General features: G+C 39.6%; 1 protein-coding gene across 1 annotated transcript; it reads left to right on the forward strand.

The window, feature by feature from the left end:
- Nucleotides 1-21,487: 21,487 nt before the first annotated feature.
- LOC116246751 (protein LATERAL ROOT PRIMORDIUM 1-like) lies at nucleotides 21,488-23,578 on the forward strand. The gene is made up of 2 exons (XM_031618610.1): nucleotides 21,488-22,657; nucleotides 22,758-23,578. The coding sequence occupies exons 1-2, from the start codon at nucleotides 22,072-22,074 to the stop codon at nucleotides 23,129-23,131; spliced, it is 960 nt and encodes a 319-aa protein (XP_031474470.1). The 5' UTR covers nucleotides 21,488-22,071; the 3' UTR covers nucleotides 23,132-23,578.
- Nucleotides 23,579-26,056: the final 2,478 nt, after the last annotated feature.

Consider the following 26,056-nt stretch of genomic DNA (forward strand, 5'->3'; position numbering starts at 1 on the left):
TCTAGAAGAGGAAAGAGGGAGCACAAGACAAATGTGATGGATTGATGTTGAATGAAAGAAATGAAAACGTATTTATAGAGGAAACTTCTTCCAAAATAAAATTAGCTATTAAGTAGTCATTATTTTTAAAAGCACTAACAAGGTTAAAATCGTCCAAAAATGAGTTGACCGCACTAAGGGGCATCAAACTAAGCCTGGGCATCGGGCCGACCCGGCCCGATAACGAGTCGGGCCTGGGCCAACCCAACATCCAAAAACCGGGCTCGGGCCCAGCCTGACTTGGAAAACCCGAGCCCAAGCCTAGCCCGATTAAATTTAAAAATATATTTTTAATATAAATATGATATAATTAATTATAATAAAATATTATAAATATATATACATATAAATTAATAAAAATTTAAAAAAATAAATTTTCGGGTCCGAATCGAACTTATCGGGCCCACTCGGGCCAACCAGATAACGAGTCGGGCCGGGTACCCAGTACCTGGCCCAGTTCCCTGCCAAGATGCGCAAGCGCCAAGTAGGACCAAACCAAGTCTCGTCAGCCTACCACACTGGTTGTGGTTCCCAAGAAGGGTATTTTGGTATTTTTGGTAAAATGAGGGTATTTTAGAAAAATTGAATGGCATTTAGATAAAATCAGTGGTATTTTGAATTAGAAATTGTGGTCTTGGGCATGGGAAGAATATGTTACTTGGATTTGGATTTGAAACCAGATCCAAATACAAAAGCAAGTTGAATTTAGAATTTTTAAGCCAGAAATTGATAAAAATAGATTTGGATCTCGAATATGGATTTGGATCTGAAAATGGATCCATGTTTCATATTCGGAGATGGATCTGAGAATGGATCTAAAATAGTATATTTGGATTTGCATCTTAGAATTTAAAGTTGGATCTGAATTAGAGATTTGGATCTAGATTGACGTCAAAACATGAAATTGAATCTAGATTTAGCATTTGGTACCAAATAAAGATATAGATCTAGATTTTGGATCTTGGATCTGGGATTGGATCTAGATTGGATCCAAGGCACAACTTGAGATCAAATGTTCCAAGAATTGAGATTTGGATCTAGATTTGTAATTTGGATATGGATCTAGTTCCTGTAGAATTTTTTGGATATGGAGCTTATATTTGGATCTGGATATGGATCTAAGGATTTGTTTTAGATCTAAAGCTGGAATTTTGATATGAATTTGAATCTAGGGATCTTTTTTGAATATGGGGCAAGGATTTGGATCCAGATCTAGATCTAAAGATATTTTTTAGGCTTCTGTATGAGTTTTTGGACTGGATCCAGGACTGAATTATAAAATAAGCATAAATTGACATAGGGCTTTGTGTCCAAAAGATGAAATTAGATTCAAATAAGTGCCAAATATAGTTGATAGTCGAATAAAAGAAGAAATTGATCAAAATTAGGAGAAACTAAAGTGTTTGAGGCCGAAACATTATTGAAATTTGTTGTAAATTTATCATAAAATATTCAAAAAATGTTAAGTATAGACTCTTAAAAATTTTGGGGTGATTACAAAGTATTGCATTGAAGACCTCTAGCCATGCTTATATATGAAGTTCCATCTTCAAAGGGTTCACCATCATATTTGAACAAGGTGATATTTGTGGGAGTAAGTGTGCTGAATCGCTTGCATTCAATCATATTGGTCCCACTAAGAAGATAAAAAATACATTGCCTTTGATTAAGAGTATCTTGATAGGTTCTATGCAGAAAAAAAGCTTAAGAGGTCCAAGATCCTTGATTAAAAATTCAAATCCAAATGTGCTTATTAGAGACAAAGCTCCTTAGTAGCTTGCAACAATAGTGTCATCAACATCTATTAGGACATAAATGATGCCCTTATGGTTGCTTTTGACAAATAGTATTGAGTATGCAATGCTTGAAATTCTTGTTGTAAAATATAGGTTAATGATATATCTCAACACCTCCAAGGGATTGCATTAAACCATATAGAGCCTTTTGCAGATGACCAACGTAGTCAGGGTGCTTCTTATATATATTCAAACCCTAGTGGTTGGCTCATGTATATAGTTTCCTTGACAATCTCATGAAGGAATGCATTGCTTACTTCATGTTTTTGAATTTGCCGTCCGTTGGATATGATAATAGCTAGAACAATATGGTCGTGGCTAGTTTAAACATATAACTAAAGGTTTCATTGTAATCTACTCTCTCTTGTTGTTGTACTCCTTGGCCACTAGTCTAGCTTTTATCATGCAGGGACTGAGACAAACATTGTTGGCTAAGGGGTACTGGTAATAAATTTTCAAAATTTGAAGGGGCACCGGCATGTAAATAAGGAAAACTTCCCTGAAATATCATTATGCACTTTTTGTTAGAAGATATGTTATGTTATGGATCTACACTTAGCTCCCACCTGCCTCTGCCCTTGGTATCATTCTATGGATCCATCAGTTATAGATCCATTTGCAGTCTACTACATTAAGCGAGTTGGTGGGAGGTGCCAAAAGCCATACTTTTGTCAAGCATAAGTATTTCCTCTGCCATGGTTTTTGACCCATTTGGGGTCGACTTAGCTTCTTCATAAATTCTTAGTTTAATCTCTTCACATAGGGAGACCTGGAAGTTAGGAACTCTGGTTCCATCTGTAGAACATGTCACCATATGATGGGTCCTGGTCATTCAGGTTTCTGGGGGTTGTATTTGAACTCCGGTGGGTACTTGGACTTGGATCTAGTCATGTGCAATCGGTCATAATCAACCTGTGATGATGCAGCTTGGGACAAGTTGGACACCATGATCAGTTCAGTTCTATGAGCTTGACTGCATTGCTCCTCCTCAAGCTCATTATCCATAGAGGTGGCAACTGTGGGCTGATTCAATGAGGAACAAACATCCTTTGAGTGACAAGCATGCTTTGGAACTAAGCCATTGTTGGGTCACTTGATCATGGAGTATGTGTGTCTACAAGAACTGATCTTCATTGAAAATGACTTGTCAAGACACACAAAGGTGTTTAGCGACAGGTTCGAAGCACAAATATGCTTTGTGTTGAGAAACCATACGCCAACAAGACACATGGCTTTGACTTGGGCTCCATTTTGTTCCTTCAGTAAGGCACATGCAGGAGGTAACAAGTGCAACCAAATGTTTCAGAGAAATATTTTGATTCACCTATGAATTCCATGATGGTTAAGACGGTTTGAAAAGGCATTGGCTATAAAATCACCACCCCCATCAATGAAATATTTTGATTTCAGAACTGAGTTTGAAAAGGCATTGGCTGTGATAAGCACACTAGAATATTATTCTCAGCCCAGAGAGGAAAAAGCCACAAAAATTTAGAAAATTTTCCAACAAGCAAAAGATAATAAACATATCCCTCTCTAGCAATACGTGGGGCTGGACCCTAGAGGTTGACATGAATGAGCACGAACAATGTAGATGCACAAAATCAAAGTTAGACGATGGAAGAGCGTGCATCTTATGAGCAGCTAGCACAAGTAGACAAAAAGGAAATGAAGGCGAATCACAACCAATAAAGTGATGTTTATCCAAAAGAGAAAGAGTTTGTTGAGTTGGATGACCAAGTCTATCGATAATGCCAAGCCTGTGCTTGCTTATATGTGGTTAGCTAAACTTGAAAATCGAAGCGATAGAAAAGAAGAAGCTAAACTCTCCTTGTGTGTTTGATCTGATGTCCATTGATAGAGCTCACGTTCAGTCGACCTATGACAAAGGGCATTCCAATCTGCATGTGCTTATCCACAAACAGCAGGATAAAATTCAAAATAGCGGTGATTGTCGGTAGTAAACCAACAAGCTACAAACAATAATGTTTTCTTGACTTGACGCACATTTAAGACATTCCATGAATACTTGAACTAATGGCTGGAATGGTTGGACCCTTATCCACCATCACCTCATTTGAACCATAACAATTAGATTTGGAATGAATATTGGCTGCATCTGAGGTCTAAGATGAGTGTCTCCTGTGTTTGAATATCAAAAGGGGTCTCGACTAGCATTCGCAGCCCATGCGGCAAATGTTGTTTGAATATCATAAGATTTCGTGCTGGTTTGTTTTTTTACCACAATACTGGCATACAATCTGCCATGACAATCAGAATTGTTGTCATTGAAAGTATTATTGTTCTTGTCATGTTACTTCCCTTTACATCTAGAGCTGTTATATATCAACTTGAGCATAAGTCCAGATTTTGTGGGTTTAGATTGAATTTGTTATACTTGTTTCTAATTTGAATTTGCTAAAATCTCTCCTCGACATAGAATATATGTAGGTGGGTGTGATCTCGTTCCTCATTTATCAACTTCTCCAGGATCAAAATGGCAGCCGGCAGGCTGGCTGATCCTTCTCGCTAACGTGCCTATGGCTGCGAGATTTAAATCGAATGACATATTCTGTCATAGATTTATCTTTCTTTTGGAACATCTTTGGCTATCTCATAAGAGAAAATCGACATATTCTGTCACAGATTTATCTTTCTTTTGCGACATCTTTGGCTGTCACATAAGAGAAAATCCCTTTCTTGAGAAGTTTTGAACGCCAACACAAGGCCGAGGACTTCTTTGGGTAAAGCGCCAGTTAACCAGCCTTGAAGAAATTGATACAATTTTTTCAAGGCAATGAAATCTGGATTTGATCTGGAACAAGTAATCCCAGCATATATATTCAATCGTAGGAGGGGGCGCATTTGATTTGGTTTGGTTCGTCAAAGAAGATTTATAGTTCTTGTGTGTAAGCTTAACAATCACAAAGTTGGCCAAGGGATATGAGTGAATAGATGTAGCAGACGAAGCTTGGCTAGTGGACGTGTTGACTAGGGATATCAGTATATCCATTCTGAAAAAAGCAGATATTAAAAAAAATTCTAATAACCGATTAAGAAATCAAACCATATTTAGATTTAAGAAATGACATCCGATCGGATCCGGAATTGGCTTTGGATCAGGTTTAGTTTTAAACAGATGTCATATATATCCAATGCTCTTAGATTTTTAAAAATCGGTCAGGTTCAGTCCCAAATTCGGATTCGGATATGAATGTAAAAATCAGATTCAGATTGTGAAATCGGATTTTAGATTCAGTTCAGCAGTCACCTTTCTTCATTTGTATTCAAATCCAAGTATATGAATTTCTGAAAAAGCAGATATGGTTAAGACTTAAGAGTATATCAAATTCGAATATAATCCATTGACATCCCTAATGTTGACGTATGGAAATTAAGAAAGAAGCAGAAACAGAAATTTTTCAGACCATCGATTTTTGCAAAGAGAAATTTCTACATCTTCTTGCTGCAATTTTGCCCTGGGGATTTGTTTCTCTTTTTATCATCATCCGGTAACATATTTTGTTGGTTGGTTGCATGAGTGGTACATAGGAACTGGCACAAATTTTGAGATATCGATATCTCATACTGAGCTATCTATATCTCATGCTGGGTTGCACAATCCCCACCGTGCTAAGTGTGGCTGGACTTGCGAGATTGCCATCGTCGTACTTATCACTAAGGAGATCTTCCTCAGCCCTATGCTCATCAGAGACCACAGGAACAAAGGAGGTTTTTGCCCATATTCTTCTTCCCTGCAATCAAAACTTGAATCAATTGGGTCTCATAATATTGAGACATAATGACCCTCATAAATATTAACCTAGAGAAGGTTGAACTCTTTTATGTCAGTTAGTCAATTATGGCAGGTAAACCCCGTGCAAACAGCTTTGGTCTTTGATCGAAACTTGATTCGTATCTGGATTGAGGCAAAGTGAGTGAAATTCATAGCCTAGGGACAGAATATTTTTGTCTTTGAAGTTAGGTTGGTTTAGCCTGCTAGGAACGGGACCTTCTCTCTTTCTGACTCGGGACACCAAGAGAACAAATGAGTAGAGGAAGAACAAAAAGACACAAGAATTTTACACGGTTCACAGACAAAGTTCTGCTACACCCGTTGCCACATAGGTTTCTTCTTCACCATTTCAGAAAGATCTAAAGTACAAGAAAATAACCGCAGCTCATCTTATGCTTTGTTTGGATGGAGGGAAAGGAAAAGAAAGGAAGGAGTGAAAAGGAAAAGAAAGGAAAGAGAGAAAAAGTGAATGGGAAATGAAAGAAAATAGGTGATTATAAAGCTTGTTTAGATAAAAAGAAAAAAAAAAGTATATAATTTATGTTATTTTACAATAATACCCTTAACATTCAATTCTAGAGGTGTACGGGGAACACAATGAATAGCAGCAACCCACTGTCCAACGACGACGACGGTGGTGACTCCGGCGATGGTCGGTATGGTCTGAACGGGGAAGATTACCATCCAAGTCTCGAGCAGTGGCAGGAAAGGAAGGAGAGATAGACCCGGCACTCGTCGAAGTCTTAACCAGCGGCGGGGAGGAAGATAAAGAGTCAACAAGGTCAAGGGTATATATGGTAGAAAGTGATAGACTTTTCTTTTCCTTCTCAATCCCTCTAATTTTAGAGAGATTGAATTTACATTAAAGCATCTTTTCCATTCCTTTGCAACCAAACAATTTTTTTTATTTTTCTTTGTTTTTCCTTGTTTTTAAGTAATCAACCAAACAAAGGATTGATTGTTCAATTCTTCCCTTTCCCTCCATCCAAACAGGGCATTAAACATGGAGATTAAGGGAAATGCAAAAATTACATAAAAGTTCTCACCACAAAAATTGGATCAACAGAAATTGCGAAGCCTATTAAGTATCGATCAAGTTTTATACTCCAACATAGCCAAACACAAGCCAAAGTTGGAACAATTGTCCAATCTAATTGGAACATAATTGATTAAGCCACCATGGTCATGCCGATTCCATCTTACCATGGTGAGAAAATCACAATAAACCTCAGGTCAGCTGTCGGGACTTAATTTGCCCGTGGCCAAGATCTCCTGGGGAACGATGGTCCAAGATTGGATAGTCATGGTCCTCATATCCTGCAAACCTTTTCTGTCTAATCAGACTTTGTAATCCAAAATTCTTGACTCTTCTCACCGAATGCATCATGTGCGCAACATGATCAAAGACTGATCTAACTTGTTCGTGTTTGTTGACCTCAAAAGTATGTACTTTAGCAACTTTGTGCAGTTGATCCAACTTAATTTTTGAATCAGTTAAAGACTTTGATTAGGATGAATTCTGGTGTATGACCTTAGTTCTCTTAAAACATTTTGAGAGAAAAAAGAATGACACACACATATAGGAGTTGAAATCCTCCAGCCTCTCAACCGCCAGCTTGATATATATATATATATATATATATATATATATATATAAGTACTGGATTTTTCTGTCATGTTTACACGAAAAAATCATTTGACCTCTCAAAATACATTGTCCATTGCACTATATGCGACATTGTGTTTAATCACGCCGGCCTATATAATTCATTGGCGGTGGTGATTTCATGGAGATGGAGATAATGGTTGGAGGATTTCATCTTTTTTCTCTCTTTCTTTATATATATATATATATATATATTGTTGCAAGTCCCAAGGTGTACAGATAAGAATCATGTAACTTTTTTAGACTGATCACTGGCTGTCTGGCTCTGCTCATCGAGTGAAATGAATTAATGTTACGAACATTCTAGTTAGCTGTTTTTTACAACGGTTGATGATATTAACATTTATTGCTACGAGAATTCAATTAAACGCTAATAAATTTGCAATGACTACACTGGCAAACAGTTTCTCCTGTGTTCTTTTTGTGCAGCAAGATTTCTGTACATTCACGATAACATACATCCATACAGTTGCTTCTGTGACACCCAAAAAAGAGATCACATACTGGAAGATATAGTAAAATCTTTTGCCCATTGCGCAAGAAAATAATTGCGGTGGTGAAACGCAGGAAGAAGCGGACGAGAACCGACGGGAAATGCAGATAAAAAACCAGAAAAAAAAGGATCATAATTGAGAGAGGGAATCGCGGAGGAGAAGGTTTTGCATGTCTCGATGTTTGTCCGGACAGAGAATCATGAAAGAGAAGGAGATGCACGTCTCGATGTAGGTCCGGACCACGGGAATCTATTCAGACCCACCACTCTGATATATATATATATATATATATATATGTGGAATTTTTTTTCTCTGTCCCGCATAGCCTCCCTCCCTCTATGGACTCTCTTCATCCCTCTTCCTCCTTCCCACCTATACCAAAAAAAGGGGTGGCCACCGGTGGCATCCGCCAATGCCGTGGGCCCACCGGTCCTCCAAGGGGATTGGTGCGTCTGCCAGCGTCGGCAGACGCCGCTAGCATTAGCAAGCCTCTTTTTGGTATAATGATGGGAGGGAGGAAGAGGAATGGAGCGAGAGGGTGAAACAATCCCCCTATCTAAGCCGCCACCCCTCGGCGCCTCGCCGGCAAGCCAGCGGGGTTTTGGCAGAGACCTAGTAGCCCCACCGGTGAGTTACCAGGCGGTGGTGACAGCCACCACCCAAGTAAGGTAGAAGGAAAAAAAGGATTTGATGCGGAGGAGAAGGTAGCCATTGGCTCTTTGAGGAAGAGGGAAAGTTAGTCATCGGTAAGCTTGGGCTCGAACCGATCACCAGTTGGGCATGGGCCGGCTCGACATGTCAGGCCGTCCCGACATCCAAAAACAGGATTCGGGCTCGGCTCGACTCAAAAAATTTGAGCTCCAACCTAGCTTGGACCCGACCTGATTAAATTTAAAAATATATTTTTAATATAAAATAATATATAAATATAATTAATTATAATAAAATATTATAAATATATATAAATTAATAAAAATTTTAAAAATAACTTATTTAGAGTTTATCGAGCCCATTCCGACTGGCCCAATAACAAGTCGGGCCAAGTACTGGGTACCCAACAGCGACCTGACCAGATGCCCAGCGTGGCCAGCAACCCGAACCGATGCCCAGCGTGGCCCATCCGCTGGTGGGCCCGCCTTTGTCCACAAAAGGCATCGGTGGCCGACGGTGATAGTGGATCAACAAGGGAAGGGAGGGGGACGTGGGAAAAAGAGAAAGAGTTGGGCAAGGGAGTGATGGTTGGGGAGATAGATTAATAAAAAAAAAAATACACAACATCTCTGAGCCATCTATAGGGCTCAGATCAACTAATGAGTATCATTTTGACAAAAAAAATGCTGAAGTCCTTGGTATAAGTACCACCCAGGTATACCAATATAAGTGATACACTAATCTGATAAGGCTAAAAGGCTTCAAATGATAGAGATAAAAAGCTAAGATAAAATCTGGTCGATTGCTTTAGTGGTGAAGCCAACAAAATTGGTTGGAGGGGCACTCATTTAAAAATACTTGTATTTGGTTGTATACTTATATATATATATATAACAAAAAATGTTTAAAGATGCATATTAAAAAAAAATAAAAGGCCACACCAGGCGGCATGTGGCTCCACCACTAGACTGCTATGGAAGCTACCTTCTTGATAAGATGCACGCCAAATCCTATGGGTATAGTCTTAAGAGTTTTATGCTTAAGGTTAAGGTTGTTCTCCTAAATAAACAGTTTAGAAAAATAATAAAAATTCTGATGGTTGATTTGAAATTCAAATCCAAATTTAAAAAAAAAATGAAACCATAATTCAGATACAAAGAGTAAATCCAGATCCATCATGGCATGCCTCAGACACTATTTCTAGGAGAATTTGGCGTCCTTCATTTTCTCGAGAAGAAGAAGTAGAGAAATAGAGTGAGGTGCAAATAAAGCAACTATGGAATGACAAATATAACTGTTACGATGGTCAGGTTTAACTGAAATCAAAATCTAATTCTTATTTACGGATGGAAACTTACAAACCGTCAACCAAGAACATTATAACTTTTCTGTATTTATTCAACTTGCATATTTCCAAAAGTACTTTATGTAATATTGCGATTATTGTCTATGACAACCTAAACACCTCCCTCCATCTCTGATTTTAATAGGAAAAAAATCGAAAAACTATTTGAGCTATACTGCATGGCTGTGAGCATTTAATTAATTAAATAATTAATTATAGATGACCATTAATTAATAATAAAACAATATTAGTGGAGAAATACTTCAAAGAAGCCAAAACTCCTAAAACTCTTTCCATGCGCGGGTTTTCTATCGACTTCGAGACCTGGGTAAACAAACCTATCCTGTTCATAAGAACCGAAAGGAAGAATGAAGGCAGGAACGGAGGAAAAGTGTGGACGGAACTCGTAATATAGAGCAGCCAATTTTATTGTGCCAGTTCAGCCAGCGTACTATCGCCATCATAATTTGTTTCGTGGAAGATGAGAAGTCATGGAAGAAAAGGAAAAGCAAGATGGTGCAAAGGTATACTTCTGTCTTACATCCCTCAAAAGATTTTTTTTAAACTTGGGAAGCTCGATATTGATATCAAAAGATTCAAAAGTCTTGGCTTTTGTAATCAAATAAATTTCAAAAAAATTGTACTTACAAATGGAAAGTTTTGACTTTTCCTTGTGAAATCAAAGTTTATATATATATATATATATATATATATATATATATATATATATATATATATATATATAAAGTATTAGTCGTTCAAATGAAGACACGAGATTCTTAGAGGGTAAGAGGATGGGTGGGGGCTTCGGCCTTCTACTAGCAAGTGGAAAACCTCGATCACCTGAAAGCTGAGAGGTTCTTACATGAACATTTCACAAGTTTTTGTGTGCTTCAAAGCATCAAAATGTTGCCTACCAAAAATTAAAGAAGATCAATCCCACCGAATTTAATAGATAGTCCATCATATTATCTTAATAAAAATGATAGGGGAAGCCTAAATGGCCCCAAGAGGCATATGATAGTTGGTTGGACTACTGCACTTGTAAAAACCTAGTCATTAGTTTGATTATCATAAGTGTTATTTGACATTGTTTTCATGTTGAAAGGAGTAACTATAAGTTCATTTAAGTTCTAAAGCAGCCTTGGACCCCAAAACGTGGGAAAGAGTAGAAGGGCTTCAACCACCTGAGTATCTCACACAAAATGGACATACATAAGAAGTTTGCTTTAAAAAAAAGACAAAAACACACTCTACAAATGAAAAACAAAACACCATAAAATCAAAAGAAAAATGTCCCTTTGTACAAAATTAAATACTTATTTTGCAGGTCATATCGACTTTGCACTAATAAAAAATAGAAAAGCAAAACAATACAGGATGCATGAAAAGAGCCCTCTTCCTAAACAACAAAGTTGTATTTGGATGATACCTTAAGAAAAATGTTTTGTGAAAATTAAGTTTTGTAGTAATTAGTTTTTCAAAATAATTTTTAAAATATTGTTTGCGTTTTTGGATGATAACTCTTTTTTAATAGGAGGCATCAGGCATTCACCAACTCAAATTTCACCCAAACAATTCTTAACGACAAACATTTGGTAAAAAATGAGTTTAACGATGTCACCCAGGCACAACCACAAAGGAGAAATTAACTTAAAAAATGATGACAGAATTGTCACCGTGACCGGCCTATAGGGCGCAGTGGCGCACGCTTTAAAGGGAAAAAAAAAAACGCGACATGCAATGGCGGAAGCAGGGGCCGGGGAAGGGCGCCCCACCTTACATGTTGAAAAATAAAATGTTCCACGCAATATTTCTTAAATTCAATTTGGCCCCCATAAAAGTTTTGAAAACCACAGTAAGCTCCTCTAAAAAAAAATTCAAGCCCCCAACAAAAAGATCCTCGCTCTTGCACAGACAGCAGTAAGTATGGGCATCGGGCCGGGTCGCCTTCCTGGCCCCTTTCCCCGCCCTCCCGTCACGCTCCGATGAAAGATTAGGGGGAGGGAGAGGGGGAGCGGGAGCAAAGAAGGAGAGGGAGAGGGGGAACGGGAGCAGAGAGGGGAAGGGGAGTGGAGAGGGAGAGGGAGAGGGAGAGGGAGGGGAAGCGGTCTTGAGCAGAGGGGGAGGGGAAGTGGAGAGGAAGAGCGAGAGTCGGGCCGGTCTATCGGGCCTAGGTCTGGCCCGGGCCAGGTTTTTTCCGGCCCGTAACACGATACTCTATCGTCATTGGAGGAAAGTAAATCATGACCAATCTTGTTAATTTTTGGAGCAAACAGCTTATAAATCTCACCAGGGAATGAGATCCAAAAATTGTTGACCGGAAGCCTTGAAACTCTTGTAAAAAGCAAATACTGACAACAAATTGGTCTAATTTCTATATATATATATATAGGCTTAAATATTTTTTATGGAAATTTTAAGTTTTGTCCAACCACGCATGCCCAATATAAAGCTTAAGTCTTGGGGCTATTTGAATATCATGTATAGATTACAACCGGGCATGATACATATAAAATGAGTGAATGATGACTCTCGGTATCTATTCATCTAACCATCTAATCAAAGCTGTTTATACAAAGCATATGGGTGATTGAGAAAAAAAATAATAATATGTGAATTAATATTAAATAACAAAAATACCAATCACTTTTTTCTTTTTGTTTATCATAAATGATACGATGACTTTTCATCTAAAAAGCCACAGTCAATAATATTCAAATTATATATATATATATATATATATATATATATATATATATAACATTTGATTGAATATTCTTTTTATTTTAGTTGCTTTTTAAATTTTCTCCTTATTTCTATAAATATCATATAATTGTTAAACTGGAGCTTGGGCTTCAATCAACTCCTTGCCTCGCTAACGGCTTAACGCCTCGCCAGATCATCACTTTTTTACAGCATTGGGTCGCCTGATCATCACCATTGGGTGAAGCATTAAGGGGCCGTTTGATAGCATGGAGTTATGGAATTGGAAATATATTTCTGGAAATATATTTCTTGGAAAAAGAGAATGAGAAAAATTTTTCCGATTCCCATTTTGATGAGTGTGTGATAACTCAAAAATATATATCCAGAAAAATATTTCTGTGTTTGATTTTTAAGAAACATATTTCCAGATTTTCAACTAACACCATATTTTCAGATTTTCGTATGGATTTCCTCATACGAGTTTGCAGGGCTCTAACAGACGAAGGTATTTATGAATTTCTGACTAAAACACCATACTTCAGTAATCAAATTCAATGCAGAATTTCTAACTAAAACACCATACTTCAGTAATCAAATTCAATGCAGAACCAGACATGCAATATCAAATTGCAATAACAAACTACATAGTCTGAAAGCTTACAGCCACCACAATAGGAATGTACACAACTTGAGAAGAGTGAGAAGGTTGCATGTGTTTAATAGAACATTGTACCTCTAGATTTGAAAAATCCCAATTGATCTTGTAAAGAGAATCCAAATGATGCCACTGGCAAATAAAAAATACAATGTATATTACAAGATTCAAACCAATTCTCCTTGAATCAAATCAACAAATCACTAACAGGATTTTTAAGAAGAATAACATAAAAGTTAACCAAGGAGATACTCTGATTAAAGGCAATGGAAAAGGCATTTCGTACAAACCTCTGTGCCAACAGGGAATGCAGCTATCCAAAGATCTTCATGCAAGAAGGAACAAATATTACACGTAGAAACAAACAGTTGAAAATGATGTGAATACTAACATAATAAATTAATGCAATGAAACACACAAAATCAGCAGTCAATACAGGCAGATCGCACAGGTTTCCAGATTGCTCGTAGACCTGCCATCATTAACAGCTCCACTATCAAAACAAATAAGAAAAAAACTGCAGTTTTCAATACACTACCATCTAACTGTGTCGAGGACATTTCGCATGAGACCTTCAAACTAACACTTCTTGTCATGCAAATCTTGATCAAGCAGCAATTGTATAGGTGAATATCAGATCTAGCATTCGTAAAAGGTGTATCCAATTTCTTACCTCCCTCTCGTTGCACATAGGAATAGGAATCTGAACAAGAACCATGGGGTACTCGTATCCAGGCTGCTCTGCGTCTTCTGATTTGAAAGGATCACCTTTGATTTGAGGTTTAATCTTCTTATACTTGATCCAGAAACAACCAATACACATAATCATCCGATCAGCAGACTGAATAAGGAACAGAACAACACAGAAGTTTGACAGTGCCTGAATCGCGGGAGCAATGTAGTCGACTCTAAACGACAACCATGACAAGTAAATTGCGTGCAAGAAACGTTGAATCTCAGACGTATGCAGCATGCCCATCAAGTTCCAGCACAGAGAAGTTGGGGTTCTCCATTGTCACCACAACAGGACTTCCCCGTCATTGTCTCGCTAGACCAACAATCTGAGAAATCAAATTTCTGGGCCATCTTTTCCCTCTCTTTCCTCCTACCCACTTGAGAAAATCGCCAACAGTTGCAGAAACAACGATTGCAGACAGTGAAAACCCTACACCGCCGACAACACACTCTTTAAAACTACAAAACCCTCTGTTCACCACCAAAACATAGCTCCTCCCTCTCCCTTCTACACGCTACCCCACACTCAGGCACATTTGCGAATCGCAGAAAGAGGATAGGAGACGATCATCCAAGAAAAAATGGAAACCCTATAGAGATCATACACAGAAAAGAATGAAGAAAAACCCTATCTTCAATCCACAAGAAGCCAGAGACAATGGGAGACGATCTCCGACTCCCTACCACCAGGAATTACCTTCGGCGTCGAACTGGGAACATCTACGATGGAAACCCCAAAGCGAGACAGAGGGAGAAAGAAAGAGAAGGCCGAAGAAAGTGACAGAGCGAGAGAGACCACCAGGGGATTGAAGCAGCAGTGCGGCAGGAGGTTGAGAACGATGAAGCAGCGGCAGGAGCAAGACGCGAGAGGCAGCGGATGAGGCAGCGGGAGGAGGAAGACGCGAGAGGCAGCGGTAGGAGGAAGACCCACGCGAGCCCTAACGGTCACAAAAATAAACCCAGAAATATGTTTCCACCCCTGGCGGTGGAAACATGTTTCCGGAAAAATATTTCCGGAAACGAGTTTAACGGCTCCGAAAATATTTCTGCGTTTGATAAAACCGGAAATTTTTTAAATTTTGAAATTTTTTTCTTGTGCTACAGGATATTTCCTGCCCGTCAAACGGGCCCTAAAGGGGGTTGAAAATTTTAACTGGACGGGATCTTCTTGTCCCCTTGCTTGCTTGAATGTCTCTGCATATTTTTCATACTATGTCGACGTGAAAGATGATGGTCCTGGATTCCCTCCAATTAGCTCCTCCCCGTTGATGAAATCAATGATCATCATATCATGATCCCCAGAGAAACCCGTTATTTCATAAAAGATTCATTTAGAAGCAGTAGTAGAGGCTGACAGATTCTCCATTAAATATTCCCGGAACATTACTCGAGACAGGGAAGCAACTCTTTCTACCAGTAGACAATTGGCAGTAGAAAACGAGCTCCCAATTCAAGAAGCAATTAACTGAACGCTGTTTGTGCTAATTAGACAGTGAAGAAACAGGAAAACACCCGTTTGTCCGAACCATTGGCCTTCTTGTCAGGACAGGACCATCTTATTTATTTATATATATAGAAAGAGAAAAAAAGAAAGAGTACATTCTATAGCAAATTCTCTCGATAGGAAAAAAGAGGCTGTGGGGATGGGTAAGCTGGTTATATGGATTAGCTCGTGCACATTTTTTTTTTTTTGGGTGCCAAAAAGGTAATAATTAAATTGCCCTTAATTAATAAAAAAACCTTTTGTAAAGACAAAAAAACCCAAAAATAATTAAAAGACTACAAAAACATTTTTTTTTAAATAATTTCCAGAATAGCCACACTCCTACCCTGTTTTTTCTAAGCGTACCTCTTACATGCACAGAGCGGCGCACCAAACTCTTCCTGTTCGGTAAGTCCTTTTTCCCTTCAAATTTTACAAAATTGACCCAAAAAAGAAACACTTTTTCAAAAGGCTCCCTAAATTTAAAATGTTTTGAAATAACTCCTTTTTAAACAATATGGCATAACAAAAATGCCCTTCCACACAGTGACGTGGTGGCCCCGAGCACCCACAACCCTCCATTTAGCCGTTGTGTTCAGCTGCCTCCAAGTGTCCAGTTGGCCTATTCATCTTTATATGGTCGCTGGACAAATTGTCCCACGGTTAATTATCCATGTGACAAGCCATCCCTCCCTCTCTTTATTTGCACGGTGGAAACAGCAATGGCAGTACAAAATAAATTTCAGGAAAATGACCAAACCAGAGTCATCTGACGTCATCGGAGGCGAATGTGAGTTCCGGGAAAGGGACCATATAAGAGAAAAGCAACTTTCTTTTTCGGTAGGTGAAAAACGATGCAGCTCTCTCTATCTGTGACTTGGTTATCTCGGGAACACAAACAGTTGGCGTTGTCTGCACTGTACCGCAGAGATCCATTATTAGTTGGGAACGCATTGTCCGAGTACCTAAATCTAAATGTTGAATACGAGCTACGAACTGTGGCGTGTTCCTCCATACGGCGTAGCAAACAATATTGCAGCATTATTCAGCAGAAATGGGTCCATAAAAACCACTGCTAGTTCCTTCTTGCAACACCACATTTTTGGATCAAGACCAGTTATATATATATATATATTGAGCGGTGATTCCACATATACTGAACAGTACACAGTACAGGCATCAAATCTTAGCCGTCCAAAAATCCTCCTCCCACTTTCTCTCTATCTCTTTCCCTACTTCCTCCTTGTGACGGAAGTGCTGCCTAGCAAAGCCCCCGCTAACCCACTGGCCATCCATGGGAGGGGGTAGCTGCCCCACCAACTCTCTCCCTCTCATTGCCAAACCTGAGGAAAGGCGGCTCTGGCTATAGAAAAGGCGGCAGCTGCCAGCAGGAGCAGAGTCACTATTTTTTTCAAGGGCGGACCAAACAATCCAATTTTTGGATTTTACGGTGAGATTAAACTGAATTGAATCCAAACAATACATGACGCAACTAAAAATTTTCAATTTTTTCAGTGTGATTTTTTTTTTCAATTCACTGGGATGGGACCACCATTCTCTCCAGTCCCGGAGGCTGACCGCAGCAATGGAGTGAAAGAGGTAGTGTTAAAAAAAAAGAAAAAAAAAATCAATCAAGGCCCTCTATCTCAAAGTAGAGATGGATGGCCTGGTTTGATGGCTGGTGGCTCTACAAGTCAAATGCTTGATGTCTGAAGACAAAAGCCAAATAGAATTGTTATTCAACTTTGTTAGAAGCACTTTTGATAAATCTGCCACGGCTTGCATTTTAGGTAGAAAGTCCATAGGCATAGAGGCTGATGATGTTTTTTCCCCAATGTTTAAACCAGATTCCAATAACGGATAGGGCTTATTTAAGATCCTTTCAAATTTAAATGTGATCTATATGTTTAAAATCATGTTATAACTTATAACAAACATCATGTTTCTTGGATACCTAAGACGAGCTTTAGAAGTTAAAAGAATTTGTTTATTGATTTTAAAATCTTACAATAATCTCATTTATAAATGCATTGAAGAGATAACATTTCCTTATGGATTCATATTGCTTTCAATATTAACATCATATCCACAAGGAGAGAAAGAGAGAGAGAGAGAGAGCATATATGGAGTTAGCTAGCTGCAAGGTGTTCTTATAAAGAGGCATTGGCCTGATCTTCTTGTGTTTGACTTCGGAAATGCTTTCAGCTTAGTGTCCAGTTGTGTTTATCACCATGATTATGTCCTTCATTGTAGGTGTGCTCATGAGATATGTTGGAATAGATAGGCAAAGGTATATCAAATCCTAATCAAAAGGCAATAAATGTGGGGATCAATTGTGGTGAACAAAATAGAAAGTGATCCTAGTTTGTGTGAAGGCAAAGTCAATCAAGAGCTAGACCTAGAGACAAGAAAAGAGCCCCAACAAAGAAATAATCAAAATAAAAAATATTATCAAAATATAAGGCTGATATCTTGAATAGCTCACAAAATCTCTTGTAACTGCCAGTACATGAATAAAATAATTTCATTTGCTTCCAGTCTATCTCAAGGAAAAATTGTGAGAAACGCGGAGGAACAATGGGGAAACTAGAAAATTCTTGCTAATGGGCACTAGCTTTAATTTCAAACAAACACTCATATAAAAAACTCAAAATTAATGAAATTTTTATATGTAAATACAGTAAATTTTGCAGGCTGATATGGGCAATTTCCCACACCAGCTGAGGGGGGGGGGGGAAATTTTATTTATTTTATGTAAAAATTTTGAAAAATTATATTCCAACCTCTGTTAAAATTTTAAAACTATAATTTGGTCTCCCTCATGAAGCCATATAATTTAGGGTGGGCATCGAGCCGGGCCGGGCCGGTGAGCCTGGCCCGGGCCCCTTCCGATAGCCCGAGTCTCAGCCAGGGCCCGGCCCGGCTCGGCCCATTTAAAATAAAATATATTTTTTTAATTATAAAATATTTTTAAATATAAAATATATTTATTAACAATAAATATATACTATTAAAACAAAAAAAATAAAAAATTAATTTTTTAATTTAAATGGGCTTAACACGGGCCCGGCCCGGCACGAGCTAGGTTTTTCCCGGCCCAGGCCTAGGCCTGATTGGGCCGGGCTGGGCCAGCCCGGCGGCGGCCCGTCCTGACGCCCGGGCTTACATATAATTTGCGTTATTTCATGTTGTTCATTGTCTTTCATGGGCGGCTTTTTAAATGAAATGCATTGAGGCACCAAAAGTAGACATTATATCCTACAAGTTATTTGGCGATAACAATGCATTGTTAATGTTTCATTAGTGTCCTTCAAATAATGGAATAGATTTATAAAACACTTGCTATAATGTTCTATGAATCACCCTCATTTTTTGGTACACACTCATGAGATAAAAATAATTGTATTAGTGTTACCAATAACTTTTAAAGAAACAAAGAGTTGGGTGAAAGCTTTGACTTTCTTATGAGTTGTAGGGTGAAACACTTCTCCAACTCACTCAAAACATTTGACATGAACATTTCACATGTTTGAAATAGCTAGCTGCCCAACACACTTTTCTTTGTTTTCATTCACCACAGGTAATTCATTTGATCTCTTAGTCATTGCATGAGAGTACCTGCCATTTGGATCGACATGAGTTTTTTCTCCTCCGACAATTATGACATCCTAATCTTTTGAAACATAAATGCCCATTTTTGCTCCTGTTATGTATACGGTTTTTGGAATATGAAAACTCATGCTGCATGAGTTTACGTACTTGCTCATATCTCATTAACCAAATTAATTTTTTTAAAAAGAGTTAACTGCTAACAATTGTGGGCAATGCCTAGGGAGCCAGCCTTGCCTCCAGGTTCCAAGGCTAAAAGCCTTAGTGTGGAAATAATACCACAAATAATTCATTTCCATATGGCACCCCATCCCATAGGGCATATCTATTGCAATCGAACTAACAACATGCAGTTTGCATGCCTGCTAGTTCGGCCAGCTATGTGTCAGTGGTGGAATCAAAACATTTTGGCTGACTCGCTTACGAGAATAAGTGGTTGTAGGAAACTGATTTAAGTCTGGTGGGAGGACCACATGCTGCGAACCTAGGTGTAGCTTAATCATAAAGAAATTGGGTACTGACCCAAGGCAGATAGAACTACTGCTATTTGCTTTATCCCTCTAAAAGAGTTTATTGTGTGTTTCAATTTACAGCCTTTCATACTTAATGATAGAACAAAAGTTTAGTACTTTATGTGCTTTTTCATTGAAGAATTTTACACTAAATGTTAGAGCCAGGATTTTTCGTAAGGACCGGCCAAATGGGGACTAGGTTTTGTGAATTAGATTTGGGTAAGACCAAACTGAACTTATATTCAAAAATACATTAAATCAAAAAAAAAAAAATTTTTACACTAGATTTTTTTTTATTTGGTTAGGATGGGGCCACGGCTTAGGCGCGGCCTAGGCTAGCCCCCTCCCTCCGCCCCTGGTTAGACCAGCTTCCTTTCTTCATGTAATAAGAACTAAACTTTTTATTTTCATTTTAAGTTTTTAGATATTGGGACGTATTATCCTTCAGCTTAACAGCGGCTAGATAATCTTACGTCAAAAGTTATTTTGGATGGGAATATTGGATGCTATATATATATATATATATATATATATATATAACGTCTTTCTTTACACTCAGTTCCAGCCGAGCGTTTTGCTCAGCTGGTTTGGGCCGTCCTCGTTCAGAAGGGGAAGGGCATCGCCTCCCCAACACCGCCGCCGGCCTTTCCTCGCCGGCAGATCGTCTGCCGACGAGGGGAGGCAGGCGGCAGCGGTGGGGGAGGCAATGCCCTCCCTTTTGTTTTTTTTATTTTCCCTTCCATTTACATTAAAAGAAAAGTTTTAGGCAGGGGAGGCCGTTGCTCCCCCGGCTTGGCGACCTTCCCACTCCTGCTCTCAGATTTGTGTTGAACGTCAAAAAAGGAAAAAAAAAGAAAAACGGCACAAGCAACCACCCCACCGCCACCACAGTGCCTTACCATCACCTTCCTGTCGCTGGCGGACGGGTTCCCCCCTCACCGTTGGATGACCTGCAGGTAAGGGGAGTCGCCGGCGGCGGTGCGGGGAGGCGACGACCTTGATGCCTCCCTCCCCTGATACCTTCCTCCAACCTGAAGCTCGATTTGAATGATTTTTTCTTTTTAACTTTTTCATTTGATGATGAGAACGTGGGCCGATGGAAGGCCCACAACAGCCGAGTGTTACAGTTCGGTTGGGTTCTGCGTGAGCAGACGTTCTTATATATATATATATATATACACGCACAACTGCAAGGTTCTCACAGGCAGCACTTTGCAAAAGTGACGCTTGTTTCTGGGATTGTATAAAAACATAGCTTTCAAAATACAAAATTTCTTTATTTTATGTTTACAATAATCAAATGGAAGTCTCTTGTTTTTTTGTCAGCCTTTATGAATATAACCCAAGGATAGTGAATTGATCCTGGATACATGAATACCTCTGCTTTGTAAGGCGACTATAGATGAAAAACAAAAAGAAAAGAAGATTTTTCGGACTTGAATAAAGATTTTGTGAAATGTGGGGGTCAACTCTGTCAGTAATGGCAGACATCTTTAAGAAACAGAAAAGCTCAAAAAATGCGCTTTCGAGTTTATCTGCTAAACCATAAATTCATGAGCCAAACCAGTTCTTCCTTTTCCTTCATCCTTTTTTTCTTACATATTATACACATACAGTGTAAAAAATAAAAAGAGACAAGAAGAACTCAACAATCAACTCTAGAAGCCTGCCAACTTTGCATTTTAACTTATTTATTAACACGTATTGAGAACTAGCCCGGGCCCTGTGCTTGACGGTGCGAAAGTTTAAGCGTCCTTTTTGACAGTGTTGAATAGTTAGGTGTATTTCGATGATCACAAAAAATTTAGGTGTCAGGAGGAATTCCTTTTATATTTAATAAAAGAAAATAGAAAAGGCGATTAATGGACGGTGGTAGGGACGGCATGTAAATGTAACGAGAAACGGTAGATGTCATGAACCTACGGATTATAAAATACTCTCAATAATATGATTCCCTCTCGTGTACGCATGCATGTGGAAGCCATAGGAGGAGGAGGGAGGTCATCCTCTTAAGAGTCGCTCTCAGAGGGTCAGATGCAGCAGTAGGCAGTGTATCCTTCCCTTATCATTATTTCTGTCCAAATTTCTTCTTTCATTTCTCATCCCCTTCATCGCTTTTTAATTCCTTTCTTCGCCCCTTTTTCTTCGTGGCGAGTCGGGCAGGGAGTGCAGAGAGAATTTCAGTCACTCGAAGCAGGCGAAAAGAAAGCGAAATCTTTGCTTAGATCTTCCCCCTCCCTCTCTTTCTCTCTCTAAAAGCCACCACCAGCCTAAGTCTACAGCAGTGGCTGCCTCAAGGAGAGCCGTTCTTGATGGCGGTGGTGGTGGTGGTGGTGGTTCTTCAAATTGGCTCCCCACTCCAACCGGCTCGAGAATCGCCGGAGAGCTCAGCCTCGGCTTCAATGGAGGACTCGGAGGAGGATGGCCTGCTTCTGACAGCCCTCCTGCTAGTGGTGGTGGTGGTGGAGGTGGCTGTAGCAGTAGCTCTAGGCTGTCCTCCCAGCACCACCAGCACCAACAGATCATTAATTATAATGGCATACCCCTACCCCTGTCCCTTCCTCTCCCTCCCGACATAAGCATGGTCGGCCTACGGGACGTCTTCCTCTTCCACCACCACTCCTCCTCCCCCTCCCCCTCCGCCGACCCTCAGACCCCCATCTTTCCCCTCCTTCCTCCTTCCCTTCCTCCCCAGCCGCCGCTGCACTCGGTGCCGGCAACACACCATCTGGCTGCAGGCATCTTGCCTGTTCATAACGAAGATGATGAGTACCGCAAGAAACTGCCCGAGATCCAGCTCTGGCACCAACAGAGGGCGGTCGGTGTGGCGGGGATCGCGCAGGCGGATGGCGAGTTCAGCAACGGCGCCAGCACCGGCAGTACCACCTGCCAGGACTGTGGAAACCAGGCGAAGAAGGACTGCCCTCATCGAAGGTGCCGGACGTGCTGCAAGAGCCGAGGGTTCGACTGCTCAACTCACGTCAAAAGCACATGGGTGTCCGCCGCCCGACGACGGGAGCGCCAGCAGCAGCTCCTCAACTTATCCTCCGCCACCACCGGGAAGCGGCCCCGCCTTGGCTCTGGTGCTGCCGCCACCACCGGCTCCCTCACGTCCACCTCCGCCACCACTCCATCTCGCAGCTTTGACACCGGCTCCAGCCACCAAGGTAACTCCGTTCACCCACCGAAGGTGCTGAATTTCCTCCTTATCACATGTTGCTTATTCTTATTCTTACTGTGTTTCCCGTTATCACGCCGTCGCTGTAGAGTTGGAGATGGGCGGAGGCGGTTTGCCGGGGCACGTCACAGCCCCGGCGGTGTTCAACTGCGTTCGTGTGACTGCGGTCGAAGACGGAGAGGGTGAGTACGCTTATCAGGCCGTGGTGAAGATCGGCGGCCGCATGTTCAAGGGATTTCTGTACAATCAAGGCCTCGACGGCTCGCGGACCTCGTCGCTGCCAAATCTTTCAGAGCTTCATCTTGGTGATCTTAACGGTGGTGGTTGTAAGAATGCCAATTCTACGTCTTTGTCGTCAATTCTTGAGGCCACGGATGCCTATGCGGTCACTGCAGCCGCCGCGGCAGCTTCCTGCTCAAGTGGGATGCTGGCAGCTGCGAATTACGGCAACCCAATAAATTGAAGGCCATGGTTGTAGAAGAATCAGTGAGAATCAGATCAACCAGCATTCGTGAGCAGTCTTCGATGGTACTAATATGGATGTATTGGTAGATAAATTGATAGTTAAGCAGATCGATAGATTAGATATCATGGTCGTTTGTCGTAATTCAGATCTTCTAGTCTGTACCTTCTTCGTTTCCATTGTTTATTCCTCAACTCTGTCTGCGAGTTAGTGAGTTTGTGGGTCGATCGGTTGAAGGAATCGCTTGTTTTCTCTGGCTTCGGGAATTGTGGTGGTTCGTGGAGGGAGATTTTAGACTTGTTTGGAAAGCTTCAGACGTATAATAATGATCGGTTCTTGCCAACTTCTTAAGACAGATTGCTTTTTGAAGTCTGCAAAAGTTTGTACCTGTGCTTTCCCTTTATCTTTTGTTGGGCTCAAGAAATAATATTTCCTGTGCTTCACATTTGTTCTGTTCCATTGAAATGACATCTTTAATTTCATGACGGGGAAAAGAACAAGAAAATTAAAAGGAACAGGTGCTGTATGATTTGACAAAACCAGATTCTACAGTAAGCGTGTCTTCCTTGGAAATGGAGGTGCATTGTCTGGACACTGGGGAGTTGAAGAGTGCCTTATCTATCCTAGTCGGCCGTTAAGTCTGGCCGACCCTTTATGCTCGTTATTCTGATTATTATTATCGTTCCCTTTTGGAGTTATCTTCTTTGGTCCCGGTCTCGGTTTGCTTTGGGCATTAGAATTCTTTTTGAAGCTTTTCTTTGTTGGTTGCTTCCTTCGTCTTTGATTTTCTGTGCGTTAATTAATGTATCTTGCACTGTATATTAATGGAGTTCTTCGTATTAGCTCTCATGGTGACTCACATTTACAAACTTATCAGGGTATTGAGGTAAGACTTTTATTTCTATCCTTAAATCCCTTATTAAATGAGCCTTTTTCCGACATGATTATTTTACGAATAACATTGCTAATTAATCTCCTTCGAGTATTGAAGAATCTTGCATAAATTAAACACTGAGAATATAATGATACATACCGATATTTTTATAGAGGTTTCATAATAACTTTTAAGAGATTAAAGATTAATGGAAGCTGAAACGCAGCATCCATACGTGAGATATAGATTGCAATCTTTCTTATCTACATTTTTAAATATTTTTTTGTGAATTATCCTCAGCTTATCTGGAAGTGCATGTTTAAATGCTGACGCTTGAGGGCCTCTCTGTTTCCCTTTCCCTTTCAGTGTGTCTTTCGAACCTTTTGGACCTCAAGTTCCAGGGGAATATTTGAATCTGAAGGATTTTAGAAAGCTACCACTCGCTAGCTATAAATTTTATGATATGCAGATTTGAGCCATTTTTCATGGAGAGGGAAGGCAGAACCATGAGGTCATCAGGGTTTACCTGGGAATTATCTCCAATGGCATATCAAATCCTTGGACCTGAGATCTGAGATTCCCTGATACACTGAAAGCAACTTACATTAGGAGTTCAATGGTCCTTATGCTAATCAAGCTTCCGTATTTTGCATTTAGGTGCTAGCCGGTTGTTATGTTATCAAGGCTTTTAGACATGCACATGCATTGATCTCATCCATCTCAGTGTACAAATAATGTGTTACTTTGAGCTGTTAAAGATGAAATGATTTGGTTTTCTTTATTATTAGCTTTGTTCTTAATTCATTATGTTAAGATGTGTAATCTTTTTGCGTGCAAGTGAGCGATTTGTGCATCAGATTTTTATCATCCTGCCAGGTGTAATCATTCTGATCTCTGGTTTTAGATTATTTTTTCAACACAAAATAGTTTCATGTCTGTCTGCCTATTCCTTAATGTTTTCATTTACATAATTCAAGTGAATTGACCTCTTTCATGCCTACATGCTTGTGTAACTAATGTTCAGCATATGTGGATGTCGGCATCCTGATGCCATGATGGTCATTGATGAGAAGGGTTGCAATGCAACTGAGAAATAAGACTTGCAAAGCAAATATCACTTTTTAAACTTCTCAAACAGTTGAGAAAATAATCTACAATGATATTATGCCAGTTGAGAAAATAATCTACAATGATATTATGTACGCTTGGCTGATCTCATGGCAAAAGATGATAGGATTCATCTTCAGTGTTCTGTGGTAGCCATGGGATCCTGTGAAAGTTTAGATTTTATTTGTCCGCTGATTTTGATGTTATTTGATCTTTTTGTGAATATATGTTTTCAGCAAAAGTATGAATTTCATGTTAGTACGTTTCATGGATGCATGCTATTCGTTCATTTATTTTCTTTAGATTCAAATGCTTCGTTTAGAAGAAAAGGGAAAAATTTAGTAATACATTTCTTGGGGCTTTCAGGCTTTTGACTTCACCTTATATGCAGCAGTCTCCTGTTGATTTGTTCCATATTTTGCAACCACTTCCAAGAAATCAGCGCATATGATAGCAAACAGTACTTGAGGGTTGTTTACTCGCATTTACCTTTCATTTATCAAACATTCATGGGTTCCATGCCCATGAATGTATACCCATGAGTTTGTATATAGAAGATAATCGGTGCACTATCTTTACTTAAAATGGTCTTTTGCTCGATACAGAGTTTTATTTATTTACTGTTTTTGGGAAAAGGATGATTTATCACTTACATGAGTTAACCTGGATTGATATATATTACATCTGCTACTATTTCCTGATTGTATTTGATTCTGGTAGTTAAATCTTAACTAGCATGAAAGACTCCAGAAATTAAGTTCATCATTAACATGTAACAAGAAGGATGAATATAATTGACACTTGACAGTGAAGAATATTTATGTCCTCTCCCACAGTGAATTGGTCTCAAGTTACTGCACTAATCGCTTTGTGATATATGAGCACTGGAGCTAGACCTACCATCTTGTCGTAAAGGAATATTCCTCTGTAGGGTGCAGTGGCTT

This window comes from Nymphaea colorata, chromosome 2, assembly GCF_008831285.2.
Source record: "Nymphaea colorata isolate Beijing-Zhang1983 chromosome 2, ASM883128v2, whole genome shotgun sequence".
NCBI lineage: Eukaryota > Viridiplantae > Streptophyta > Magnoliopsida > Nymphaeales > Nymphaeaceae > Nymphaea > Nymphaea colorata.

What these genes read in the sequence shown, in the direction of transcription:
- LOC116246751 (XM_031618610.1), top strand. Translation starts at nt 22,072, where the DNA reads ATGGTCGGCCTACGGGACGTCTTCCTCTTCCACCACCACTCCTCCTCC. An exon ending in CACCGGCTCCAGCCACCAAG is followed by an intron (nt 22,658 to 22,757) that starts GTAACTCCGTTC and finishes CCGTCGCTGTAG; the next exon opens with AGTTGGAGATGGGCGGAGGC.